Below are 14144 nucleotides of genomic sequence, written 5' to 3'. Positions count from 1 at the left end.
TTTTTAATTTCCTGTAAAATCTGAGTATGAGTAAATGTTTGAAATGTATGTAATGAGTATATTATGAGTGTTTTTTTTGTTCTGGTCTAATAAAGGTATTATTACAATATATATTTACTTAAATATCTAAAACAATAAATTAACCATACTGAAAAATGATTGATGGAAATATAGAACCTCAATAAATCTTAAATAATGCATCAGCATAAACATTTTGGAAAAACACACATTCTTACAAAACAGAAACAATGTTTCAGCTTTTTTTGTAAAATCCATATTTATTTATGATTTACAAAAGCCTATGTAACAACCATTAAAATGAATCAAATGAATTCATCTTTAACCTAAAATGAAAACATGACTGTGTGTGTTTATGTGTCAGTTTGTGTTTCTCAAAGTGGCAAAAAAGGAAGGATATTGACGTTATCCTTATGCATCATTTGATTTACGAAGTCTGTTCTCTGGAAAATTATTTACACGGGCGCCAACAGGTCTAGACTATGAATGAGAAGATGCATGTGCTTCAGACAGAAGAGACACAACCAGATCCTCCACTTAAATAAACATCTGCAATACTGAGGCTGAGGGAAGAGTTTAATGCACAGCCGAACAGCGGTTTTGTCACTCACTCATCAAATTAAACCTGCAGATTCTATCCTGACTTATAAAAGCAAACTAATCTGTCATTATGTCAAGAAGGTTCAAATAAATTCCTGTTAATTAAAAGGCCCCTGCGTCTCATTTCCACAAACCTCTTTATTTAAATCAGATCTTTTTAACATTATACTACCATCACACTTTGCTTCACCAACATCAGCTGGCCACTTTGTCACGTCATCCGTTTCATTTAAACACAAAAACTCCTAAACGTTTTATGAAAGTGGTAAACCTCAGCGCTTACGGAATGACAGACTTCCAGAAGGTGCTGTAAAATAATCAAGAAAAATGACTACGTACATTCTCAAAGGAAATTCACAAATGGTGCTAACAAGTTTATGAGAGCTCATTTCGGAGCAAAATTATTTTAATGCAGACACGAGACTGGCAGAAAGGTGCCTGAGTATCCATAAACGTGGAAGAACCAGCTTGAAAAATAAAAATAATAAACTGTGACAAAACAACGTAAGTCGTAAGCCTCCTATGTAGGTTTCGTTCACGCGCTACTGTTGAGTTGTTCAATAATATTCAGGGAACAATGCGGACCCCTGTTGTGTACTCAGAGCGGTTTACATTTGTCTATTATATCGGCACTTAACTTTCAAAAGAAAAAGAGTGAAAAGATGTAGAAAGAGAATAAAATGACACCATAAAATATCCCACATTACTAAAAAAAAAAAACTATTAAATGAGCATAGAATGTGTCAATTTCTGAATTTCATAAACAAAAATATACCCCCTTCATGTCATTTCAGTTTTCTTATTAATATAATTAAAAGAATTTACAGTGCTTTATTATAATATATCTTTTGAGGGAATTTAGGAATATCGTCTCGTATTGCAGCTAAAACCCAAAAAGAACATTTGGAAATGACTGGGAAGCCACAGCTGGATGTGTTTTGTGTGTGTGTGTTTTCCAGAGATGGGTCACATATTGGCAATTAGTCCTACAAGGGTTCTTCACTACTGCTTTACGTTCAGTTCGTTCTCCAGTTCCATCAGCTTTCGGGACGCTTTCATTTTATTCGACACTTCCTTTCCCTGTGAGAAGAGTCTCTGGCGCTCCTTAAACGTCATGTTCTCTGGAGCTCCTCCTATTGTGTTCTCCTGATCGGGGCCGCTGCAATCGAACAATCATTTGTTAGTAAATGCAGTATTCATAAAAACAATTATCCTGAAAAATGAAAATGCGATCATTTATCCACCCTGTGTCATTCCAGACCTGTACATCTTATTTTTGTGGAATACAAAAGGATAGAAATTTGCACAAAATTATTATATAGCATCAGAGGACTTATACATACTGTATATATAGCACAAATACAGTCAAACAGACTTCTTCTGTGGTACTTTAAAGGTGTTTTTGTCTCATTTTTGAAGCTCGACAGTCCCAGTCCCTATTATATAAAAAGGATCTTCTGCTAAACATCATCTTTTGTGTTCCTCAGCTAAAAAAAATCGAATTATGTACAGGTTTGGAACAACAGGAAGGTCAGTAAATGATGACTGAAGTTTATTTTTAGGTGAACTATCTGTTTAAACAAAGCACAGATAAATGTCCCAAGTAGACGGGTTCTTCTATATGTTTGGGTGGTTCTTCTTACACACCCAAAGCTGTGAGCTCAGAGTTTGATGAAGGGATAATGTTTGTGGAAGCTTAATGAGAAACATCATAGCTTAAAGTCCAGCCCTGCATGGCATCTTTAGTTTATATGCATCATACAAGCACAAACATTTTGGGTTTCAAGGCACATTCTAGGTGCATGAGTGTGTTTTCTCACCCTTTCGTCCACTTCTCTCGCGGGTCCTTGTAAACCTCTCCTGATCCTAGTCCTGTTGTGCTTCCAGTGTATGAATTAAATCCTGTTTTAATTTTGTCAAATGGTAAAAACAATGTGAATTTCACAAGAAACATCAATGTAATTTCAAGAGCGATTAGCAAGATAATTGCAAAAGCTGCTGGGCACGTAATGGTGAACTGCTTGTACAATATATACATACATTTAAATTACATTTAAAGTTTATATTAGTTATTTGTAACTAAAATTATTAAAAATAATTTTCATTCATTTAAATAAACTAAATGAGATATAACTATCACATGGAAAAACAAACTTAACTTTAATTAAAATTAAATGTTGCCTAGTCAAGTAACTGAAATAAAATAAGTATAATTACTGAAATTAAAACTAAAACAGAAAAAAGCTACACAAAATAATAGAAAAACGAATAAAAAAATATTTAAAAATTTGCAACTAAGTGCTTTTTTCTTTTCTTTTGTTGTTGTTTTTAAATAGAACTGTTTGGGGCTTTGTTTTTATATTGGTTTTAATTTGAGTAATTTTAGTACTGAAACTTTTTTTTTATTACAGTTACTTGCCAAGGTAACATTTCTTATTAAAAAAAATAAAATAAGTTTTTCCAAGTAATATTTATTTTATTGCAGCTTTATTTCAATCACAATTTAATTTCAAATTGATTTTCAATATTTTTAGTTACCTATAAAATATTAATAATGTTAATAATTTAAGAACTTAATTTACATTTCTATATAAATGTACAGTATATAATTTAAGTTGATTTTAAACTCCAACATCCCCATAGTGCACCGTGCAGTTTAACCATACTATTGGCCCAGCAACTTCTGTTTTCAACAGGAATCCACAGACCAGAAGCTGAACAGCGAGAAGAAAGCTGGTTTAGTTAGTGTTAAAGCAATCCAAAGCACACCTGACACGAGGTCTGTGGATCACAGGTCAGAGGTGGAGGTCAAGCACCAGCTGCTACTAAACTTGTTTTGTGTTGAGAAACGTCTGCAAGTGAGACGCTTCCCAACTCTGCACAACTGGCCTGTACGGCAACCTCCACCACTGACCCACCGTAGGCATCATCTGTGAGGCTCACGTGTCCTTGTGTCTGTCAGGGCGAAGGGATGGTCCACACTGACCCACAGAACGGAAGTTTGTTTATAACCAATGGGGTGCAAGAGCACCGCCGCAATCCAAATGCATGTTGATGGTTTCACTGATTGACTGATAATGGAATGAGTTTGGGCCGGAGAAAAACACAAACACATAGACTTGTGAACCAGAAAAAAAATGTAAAAACTTCTCCTCTGGTGACAACCAAGTACATCAAGAGCAAAACAGGACAGCTGGTGGTTTAGCCTAAAACAAGCAGCCAAAGAATGGTTTTGTTTCTGAAGAACATTTAAGGGTTTATTTTTAATGCCGGTTTTTGATTTATGAGCTAACTAAGATCTGTGGTTCACATTACTTTGAGACTTTCCTGTTTTGTTTTTTTTCTTTTCTGACAATGAAGTTCTGACAGTGATTCACCGAACACCTAAAGTCACATTTTTATTGTGTAGTCCTTCATAAACTCAGAAAAATGTGTAAACAGTTGTACTTTTTTGCTTGTTGATACTTACTAAAACTGAAATGTTTTACCTTAGAGGTGCTGTATGTAAGATTCTGAAAAAAACAAACAATGCTACAGTCAGTAATTCTCCTTTGAAAATGTGCGTTCCGAGCCGGAATGTCTGTCTCCGTTTTGGTTTGTGAAATCCGACAATGCTAGTTAACCCAATTGTATTTTGGCACCCCAAGTTCTCAGTTAGTTGAAAAAACAGTCTATTTCATTTATCTTCAAGTGTGCTCTTTCCTGTTTTTTAGTTGTCAATCTGGCAACCTGCGTGCGAGTCATGTCTGAGGAGGAGGGGCCAAATGACAAAAACCCTCTCCAATATTTTGTATTTGGACTGCAATACCTAGTTCAACCACTCGGTGTCAATCCTACATACAGCACCTTTAAAAGGTACAAAAATTAAAATTTTTCCTTTTTTTTCCAAAAATAATGTTGAACAAATATATCCCTTTACTCAAAAATGTAAACAAATTCTTTCTAAAAACCCAGTAAAAATTCCCATGGCAACTCAATAAAGCAGAAAATGACCATTAAAGGCTGAAAGTCCACAGCTTGTGATCCTTTTTGCTCAAGAGACTTGGTGGTTCCAGAAGGTTGATGCACCTCCTCGGAGAAGGTGAGGAGAGGGGCTGTGGAATCCCATGATTCCATGCAGCCCAACGTGAGAGGAAGCAGGGGAGGGTGGGCGGAGCCAAGCAAATGATGATGCCAAACACATATAAAGACAGCAGGCAGACAGACAGAAGATAAGAGTGAGAACTACAACACAGCTGAAACCAGGCAAAACCAATACTGTCGACACTAAAGCTCTGTTCCATAACATAGTGAGTTGCCTTTTAAGGTAACATATAAGTGAACCTCAAAAGTGACTGGTTTGAGGTACTCTACATAAGCAGCAATTCACAAAGATAGAATACTGAGCCAACAATGTCTTCTGATACACAACTCATATTATACATAATTAATCTAGATTGATCTAAATTATTTTTTCTGTAATGAACATTAAAAACAAACAAAATAATGTGTTATGTATATGTATCTTTCAAATTAAATTATCATACAAGCTTTTAGCAATGAATGTACTATTTTAATTAACATTTTACAATCAAAAAGTATGTAGTACATATGTGCATAAATATATTGTGATCTAAATGTTGTTTTTAATATAATATTTGAAGATTTATATTATTATTATACTTTTTTTTCTTATTATTAATATTTATCTACTGTAGACCATCTTAGATTACAAAAAGAACCTGCAATGATTAACAGTTCCCTAAGTAGACAGCTTACTAGGTTTTGGAACCGGGGCTAAATATAAAGTCAAAAATCAAAGGGTGTGTATGAAATATCAACAGTGCACTAGACTGGTGTTAAAACATCACTAGTGTTTTGCTGAGAGGCTGTTGGATTGAACTGGTTTTGGATCCATGAGTGGCTTCAGCAGTGTTGCAGACAGGATTGAAGATGTTAATTTGGTAAGAGACGCATTAAGCAAAGCAGCAGCGATTGCAGTGGTTGTTTCGTAGCTTAAAAAGTCTTGAGCATGGAGAAAAGCCGTGCTTTTGATTGGTTGATTAATACAAAGTTAGTTCCTTGGTAAGCGTAAATGCAATTTTGATCACAACAGGCCCCGGTGACATTAAGTCAGGGTGAAGCTTTGTGCAGATTACATGCAAGGTCAGATACACTGGGCATCCTTGTGAAATGGGGTTGAACAGCTTTTTTTGCACATGACTGTTTAAAAGTTTTACAGCTGATATGTTGCAGAAGTTACTTAAAAAATAAGTAGGTACAGGCAATTGCAAAATCTACAAAACAAATACACAAAAACAGTATTTGTGCAAAGGTTAATTGAGAACTTAGTAACTACATTGTTTTTCCTCAGTAATAAACTTGAGAGGTAAAGGTTTCATTTAAATAAATTAAAATCAATGCTTTTTTAATTTAAATAGTATTTATACATATTTGTTCATATTAATATTCAAATATAATAATTATACAAATAATATAATTAACTTATGATTATTTAATTTGCATCTTTTAGCTAAATTCAAAGCTATATGAAATTGATAGAAAAATCTTACTTTCATATACAAATATATTTTTTTCTAAACTTGGCTGAACTACATGCATGGATGTAAAATGAACACTTGAGGGAGGCAAACCGAAAAAAAATATTTCAGAGTGACTGTCTGCACCAAGATAGCTAAAGGTCTCTGTGATGCACATCAAATTCAGATGGCTTTTAAACAGTCAAGCACAAAAAGGCGCCTCATCCGACAGATCTTTTCCCCTTTGCCAAGTGTAAACCGGACTGAGGAGAGGTGCAGTGCTGAGCCCACCACTGCAAGTGACAAGAAGCCAGTGTCTCGTTCCCTGAGCTAATAATGGATGGGCAGGCATCTAGCTCCTGAAGCCCAGCCTGCCCCAAAGCAGAACACACACACACACATGAAACGGCTGGCAACACCAACAGTACTTGGACTGATTTTGGATCGCACAGGGAATCACAAAGGTCTACTGACTGCTTGTACGGCTCTAGGGTGATTCGAGGAAGAGGAATCGGGGAGAATAGGTGATCGGAAAAAACAAACAAACAAAAACTAATTACTAATTAAAAGGAATATTCCAGGTTCAATATAAGTTAAGCTCAACCAACAGCAATTGTTGCATAAAATTAAGTGATACCTTTTAACAATTATACATAAATAAATATATATTTTCTGAATTCTGAATTTCTTAAATGAAGGTTAAAATGTTGTCCTGATGGCTAAAGGCAAAGGTCTGGCACACTACTAGCTGAACTCAATGTAAATAAGGAAGTTATGTCACTTTCCTGGTATTCTTGCATAAACATTTTACTAAAAAAGTTATGTACTACAGTTTATAGGCATTTTACAGCAGTAACGTCATCATGACAAACAAAGTTTAAACAGAACTTTACCCAGACAGGCTCAGTAAGGATTTTATCACACAAGCCTTACGATAACATAAATATATAAATATATAAATATATAAATATATATATATATATATATATATATATATATATATATATATATATATATATATATATATATATATATATATATATATATATATATATATATTAACAAGTTCCATTCAAAAGTTTGGGGCCTTTAATTTAATGTTTTTTTTTGTTTTTTTTAAAGAAGTCTCTAATAATCACCAAGGGTGTATTTTTTTGATTGAAACAGAAATATTGTGAAATATTATTGAAATTCATTTTCGATTTGAATATATATTATTTTACATTTACATTTATGCATTTAGCTGATTGCATTCAGGCTAACAATTTTCTCCTAACATGTGTTCCCTGGGATTCAAACCCCCAACCTTGCGCTTGCTAACGCAATCCTCTACCACTTGAGCTACATTCTGAAATGTAATTTATTCCTGGGATTAACAGCTGAGCTGCTTAGTATTTTTGTGGAAACAGCAATACATGTTTTTCAGGATTCTTAAAAACAGCATTTAATTAAAAGAGATTTTTTATATTATACATTTATATAATATCACATTTTTATCAATTTATGCAACCTTACTGAATAAAAGTACGTATTTCTTTTTAAAAGTCCTTACTGACCTCAAATTTTTAAACAGAAGTCAATATCGTCTGTTAATCGCACACATGCTTTCAGTTAAGCTCAACTTGAACCTACAAGATTCCCTGTAAAAGGAAGGATAAAATGAGAATTGAGACTGATTGGATTTGATACTACGAAAATGTACAGATAGAAAGGTAGACGGAATGTGGAAAATGGAGAGCGCTAAGTCTCCACTGGAAAACAGGAAAACGAACACCCCAAAAAAAACCCGAATGAACCAATAATAAATGGAGGTTGAGCGGGCTGAGGTCGGGCCCCTTACTCTCCTCTGCGTCTCTACCTGTCGAGTTGGCTGATGGGATGAAGCTGGGTTTGGCGGAAGGGAGAGGGGGCTGCCCTGTCTTGGGAGCAGTACTGTTGGCATTGGCCGCTGCGGGCAGCTGGAATGAGTTGGACAGAAAGATGCCATCTGAGACGGGACGGGGCTTGCGTGCGGTTGGCGGCGGCTGGGGCTTTGGGGCGGGTGGAAGGTCACCATAGGACTTCCGGGTGGCCGAAAGCTTAACCTGACCTGTTAGGCCCGCGTCCTCCTCATCCTCCTCCTCCTCGTCATTGTACGAGACAAACTTGGCAGTGTATATGGTGTCGGGGGAGGTGACCTGGGTTTTGAGGTAGGAGGTGTTTCTCTGAGGTGGGGGCGGAGGGAAGCTGTTGTTGTTAGTGGTGGGGGTGCTTGAGGGAGAGAGGGGCTGGTAGTCCCTGGGTAGTGGGGGTCTGTACAGACCAGGCTCGTCTGGCGTCAGCAGCTTGCGCTCGGCTTCCTCGTGCTGCCGGCGCCGCTCTGCCTCCAGGCGGGTGTAGTACTCTTTCTCCTGTCTCCTCTGAAGGGGGGAACATGGGAAGAGCTGGTTAGAGCTGCCTTTGCAAGCCTGCGCTGTTGCGAGGCCTGGGTTAAAGCTAATGGATGCACCAATGTAGTAAAGCTACATTGTAGTAGAAAAAATGTGTTTGCTGATATGATATAATGTGCTTTCGACTGAATTAAATAGCTAAATTCTGCATGTTGGGGGAAGTAAGCCACTGGTTTTATTTAACACAGCTACACTGCAAGCAAGCAATGTCATAACCTACACATAAATCAACAGCACTCTCAATACTACAGTGCCGCTGGTAGCATAGCGAGCTTTGTTGATTGTTACACAAATAGTTCCACAAGTTCAATCCACTTTGCAGCTTATTCTGTCCAGGAAATGTCAGATGTTTTATTCTAATGTTCAATTCAGAAATTAGTTCTAGTGAAATAGTCGTCAACGTAAAAATAGGCTGCTGTCAGGAAAGAAAATATTTTCCAAAAATATTTATAAAAATAAATAAATAAATACATTTAATGAAACTTTTAAAAAAGTAGAAATCCGATTCAATTTCTAATGTAAATAAATATTTTAGAATCGGAGTAAAGTGCTTAAGTGTTTAAACACTTTTGAAAGTCCTTTGAAGATTTAAATCCAGTGACTGAACCTTTTTTATGAATGCTATCTAGTTTAGCTGCATTGTGCTGCTTGCTTGCAGTGCAGACACTGTGTAAGACTTGACTTCGATTAAGCACACCAGATGGTGTTGAAGAGGTACAAGTCACTACAGCTGACAAATATGCTTGTTTCTAACGGGAATGGAAAGACTGGAGAGTATGATACTGTTACAAGCTCCAGTTGAAGGACTGGATGGTTTGGCATTTGGTGGTTTAGCTTTAGAGAAAAACACCCAGTGGCTGGCTGCTCTGGTCTCAGTGCATGGATCCCCTGGGTTAGTATTGCGGTGGTGGGAATGTCTCTTATGAGAGCATGTGGAGGCAAAACACTTGAGCTAGTTCAATCTGGGATGGCCTCCACGAAAACCAAGGCAGGCCCATTTCTAACAGCACTTCCAAGCATGTTGTATGGAATGGCAATGCTCTCCCAACAAGATGCTGGAGTGTTGTTTAAAGATCTGACATGTGACTCTCATGCGTTTCTTAGAAGGGGATGGGGATACATCACAAACACAAGAGAGAAAATGATGTGAAGACATGCAGTTGGACATCACAAATGGGCTCTAAAATTACCAATGGTCTGAAATGACGACACTGACACAAATAAAACTGGATGGTCACATAATGGTCACACAGTGGAACAATGTTGTGGTCACATTTTTAATTTATGAATGTAAATTCAGACCACTGGTAAATCGATGACCCAACGAGGCCTTCCAAAAGTGTAACACATGGGCATTAAACAAAGTTAATTTAGCCTCTGACGGTTAACAAATCATTCTTAATTCCAGAATTGCTGTTAACCTTATTATTATTATCAGCAAGTATAGGACTGTATATATACATATACACACATTATTTTAAATTAAGCATAAGCGGTTGTGATCTCAGTCTGACACATGAAGTATCAGCTGCTTTCTCCAATCACACCCACTTACAAGGTCGTAAGGAACCATCCACATGGAAATCTGGCAAAACCTTGAAAAAGCTTAGAGTAAGCATGAATAAACATGACAGATTACAAAGGTCTCCATCAGGAAATTATGCCAAAAATTGATTTTGTAGGTACAGAGACTGTTTTGGGAATCTACCCCCCCAAAAACAAGAACATCTCACTATAATTAGCCTGACTGATCAAAAGCAATAGAACTAGTCTGACATATTAAAATCTAACTGCTGTTGTTGTGATTTGCATCTAAAGCCTGGCTGAGGCAAATATAATTTGCACCCCAAGTAAAGTGTGCTAAATGCATCTGCAATTGGCATATTACACAAAAACGTATTTCTTGACTATAAATCAAAAATCAAAATCATCTTTATTGCATTTATCTTCTTATAGAAAATTGTTATTAACGCTGGTCCGCTTCGATCTCAATACCTTCTCCTCTGCCTCTCGTCTGGCTCTCTCCTCCTCTCTCCAGCGTCTCTCCTCCTCCTGTTTGACTCGATCTTCTGCCTCACGCTTACGGATTTCCTCCAACTGCTGTTTCCGTCGTCGCTCCTCGTCCTGTAGCTGAGGTGCACAATGCATAAACAGGTTTAGAAGAAAAACACTAGACCAGAGAGATGATGGATTAGACTGACTGCAATCCATGTTCCTAAACAGAAATGACTAACAAACCCTAAATTTACAACTAGGGTTGTAAGTTATGTAATATAAATGTAATGTTTATATTTAAAATAGTAGCCTAGTTTAGACTAGGCCTGAACAGGTACAAAACCTTATTCAAATTAGCCTGCTGTGGTGATTTGTATAAAGGTGTTTCACACCAGTAAACTTGTCAATGTAGCCCCTATAAGAGGTATCGTGCACTGCACACCATCACACAGAATCACATGCACATACACGACTGCATGCAAAACAACTTACTGACCCAATTTCAATGCTTCTCTACTCTTTCAAAACATTCAAAAGGAATTCCAAACACCTCCATCAAAATTCATACACAATACATATACAATCCTCAACAGGTTAGGAAATACAAATCACGGCCATACACCTTTTCCATCCAAATTCAGAAGGATGCGGACATAAAACAAAGACATATCCAGTAGTCAGGATAGGGGAAGAAGAAACCCAGCACAGAAAACCATGGAGAAACGCAGAGTAAATGAGCGGCAAAGCGTCAGGGTCAATACAATGATGAGTGGAGTAGATGGAGATTGGAGAACCAGGAATGGTGATAACAACACGGAAATGAGACCAACATGCAAACAAGCTCAGGGCCGGAGAGAGCGGGCTGGAAGAAAACATGCGCCAACCCATCTCCTCATGATGACACTGCACTGAAACAACGGCTGTTGAGAACCAGCAGAGCTCAATTATGTTCTCCAAAAAAGAAAAAGAGGTTTTTTTTTTTTTAAGAATGCATTTGGTGGTTTTCTTCTTGAAGCTACCAGACACAAGGTTGCTGTCCTGTTCACATTTAAAGCTGAAGTGTGTAATTAATTTGATGTTAATAAACGAATAATACATACAGGCTACAATCAACAGCATTTGTGGCATAATGCGAAGTAACTCTAAAACTTATTTCACCTTGTCCCTCTGAAAAAAACCTGGGTTACAGTGAGGCAGTTACAACTGAAGTGAATGGGGCATTGAAATGCTCATGGTTTTAATAGTATAGTCACAAGACAAAAACAATGTGTGTTAACAGTTTTGGAAAGTGGATTTTTTCCAACCTTTTCTGTTTGTTTATATTGAATTTTACAGTCTAGATACAATGAAAACAACTCCATGAACCCCTAAAATTACCATAAAAATGACAAGAACAGCTTTACTGTAATAAAGTATATAATAATAACAAATAATGTAATGTAACAAATAATAAAAAAATTGTAACTTAAGAAATTAACTCAGCTTATTAAATTATAAGCTTACTATATCTGCTTTTAAAGCTTTCAAAAAATGGACCAATTAATTTCTATTGTAAGTGCTTTAACTTTTTGCTTTTAAAAATAAAATAAAACGAGGGATGAATAAAAGTTATTTTAAATATTATTTTAATAACTTTAAAAATGTAATTATTTAAACCATTTTTAAAAACGAGGGGTGAGAAATTATTTTATCTTAAAACAATATTTTTAAATTTCTTTTTTAAGTCAATTATTTTCATTATAATTATTTAATAATTAAGAATAATTCTTTAAATAATTTAAGACAATGAGATGCGAGTCTAAATTTTATTATCTTAATAATGAAAAATAATTATTTTCATAATAGAAAAGGTTGATTTCTCTAATAAATTACAAATATGTTTTACCTCAACCAATGGTATGAGCTTGGACTAACTGTCAGGACTAACTGTTCATCCAACCAATGGAAGATGGAAACTAGTTTTAAATATAACTGTATTCCGTTTGGTGATACTGGCTTAGAAATGACACACTTAAGCTTTAAAAATGCATTTTATGTAGAAATTCACTTTCCTAATGGATCCATTCAGCTCATTTTTACTTTTAGACATTGTTCTAAAGCAGCAGTTTTCCAGTGAAGCACAATGAACATCTCAAGATGGAGTCCCATTTTTGAAAAAGCGGTACATCTCTCTAAACAATACCCATGGGTAAAGAAGCTACTACGACCAAATGAAGGGAGGGAGGGAGGTAGTAAACAAGAGGAGACACAGGTGGAGCCGAACAGGAAGAGAGGTAAAGAGCATAAAGAACATACCAAGTCTAGTACAGAGATTGCTGGAACAGCAGTCTGCTGCAGGAGAAACAAAAACATACAGAGCAACCAAAGGGGTGGGAGAGAGAGAATAATTAAAGTAGTAAGAAATAAAGAAAAGGAGGGCTTTTCGAGAAGATAAAAGTAAAAAAAAAAAAAAAAACCCTGGCGCAGTGGGCTGGGACGCAGTGATGTGCTGCCAGGAACATTCCAGGGCAGTATGGGTCTGATTAGCACCAGCGGTCCACTTCTCTTACACAAACATTTGAGCTGGTAAAGAATTTAGCCATCATTCCACGTCCCCCCCACTGAAGCACTGGCAATATTTTTCCTTCAAACATACAGGATTGTGTTGACCTTCCCTTAGACGGCTCGACCTGCCAACTCCTCAGAGATGGAGCGATATCAAAGGCAGCTTCCAGCAGTGTGCTACACTCAGCAGACTCTCAGGTGGACGCTATGCTCTGCATGACAGCTGCTACAGCAGGTGTTGGAGGGAAGAACATTAGTGCTAGCACTGAGAGTCTCACAAGGAAGCTGTTTGGAAATGCTGCACACATTCCAGCCCACCAAGAAGTCAAGAGACTGATTAAACTGCAGTTTGACTCATTACAGGCTGTTTTCTGGACACAGATTAAGCCTTTAGTTACTAAAAAGGCTAGATGATACATCCAATATTTATTATACATTTCTTAGAGATAAAAAAATAGCCAATTCGAATATTAAATACATATAGCCATTATACATCCTAAAAGTTACAACACATCCTAAATTGCAAATTAGTTGATCTGAAAGGCACATTTTAATGATTTGTTAGTCATCATTCAAAAATGTTAAGCTTTATAAAATACATAAAAAAAGTTATTGATTTAAAATATATTAAAATAAATATATACTAATAAATGTCATTTCAGAAAATACATAAATTTTGCTTATAAGCTGTATGTTGGTGTTATATAGTATATTTATTTTATTGTATAATCTTTGTATTTTTGAAGCCTAGGTGTTTTCATTATTCAACATTTCAATAGATAAATTGTATTTATATTTTTTTGCATCACCCAACCCTAGTTATTAGCTTAATCAATGGTCTTAATTCTCCACCCTGCTCAGAGACGAGACCTAATATGTGTCTGAAAAGGCCTTGCATGTAAACGAAACATGGTCATGTCTTGTCAAAGAATAATAGCACATTTCAAATGATCCTGATTCTGATCCTACTGTTAGTGGTTGGTTAGCCAGTAACTACATGTCAGAAATGATTCCATCGCTAATTTGTTTTTAGAAGTTA

General features: G+C 36.2%; 1 protein-coding gene across 19 annotated transcripts in view; it reads right to left on the bottom strand.

Moving 5' to 3' along the window:
• Nucleotides 1-258: 258 nt before the first annotated feature.
• The window catches only part of LOC127939077 (afadin), a 107821-nt gene continuing 93935 nt past the window's right edge, over nucleotides 259-14144 (bottom strand). For 7 of the 19 annotated variants that reach the window (XM_052536077.1, XM_052536079.1, XM_052536082.1 and 4 more), the window contains 5 exons: nucleotides 12857-12892; nucleotides 10562-10696; nucleotides 7996-8536; nucleotides 2439-2520; nucleotides 259-1777 (listed from right to left, as the gene is read on the bottom strand). In XM_052536077.1, coding sequence (XP_052392037.1) covers nucleotides 1621-1777; nucleotides 2439-2520; nucleotides 7996-8536; nucleotides 10562-10696; nucleotides 12857-12892 — 951 coding nt within the window. In that variant the 3' untranslated portion in view covers nucleotides 259-1620. The remainder of the gene's footprint in view (nucleotides 1778-2438; nucleotides 2521-7995; nucleotides 8537-10561; nucleotides 10697-12856; nucleotides 12893-14144) is intronic. The other 12 variants (XM_052536089.1, XM_052536090.1, XM_052536094.1 and 9 more) reach the window with 4 other exon arrangements.

The sequence above is a fragment of the Carassius gibelio genome, chromosome A20 (genome assembly GCF_023724105.1).
Source record: "Carassius gibelio isolate Cgi1373 ecotype wild population from Czech Republic chromosome A20, carGib1.2-hapl.c, whole genome shotgun sequence".
Lineage (NCBI taxonomy): Eukaryota > Metazoa > Chordata > Actinopteri > Cypriniformes > Cyprinidae > Carassius > Carassius gibelio.
The sequence above is the reverse complement of the archived record's forward strand: the minus strand, read 5'-3'. Positions and strand labels throughout refer to the sequence as shown.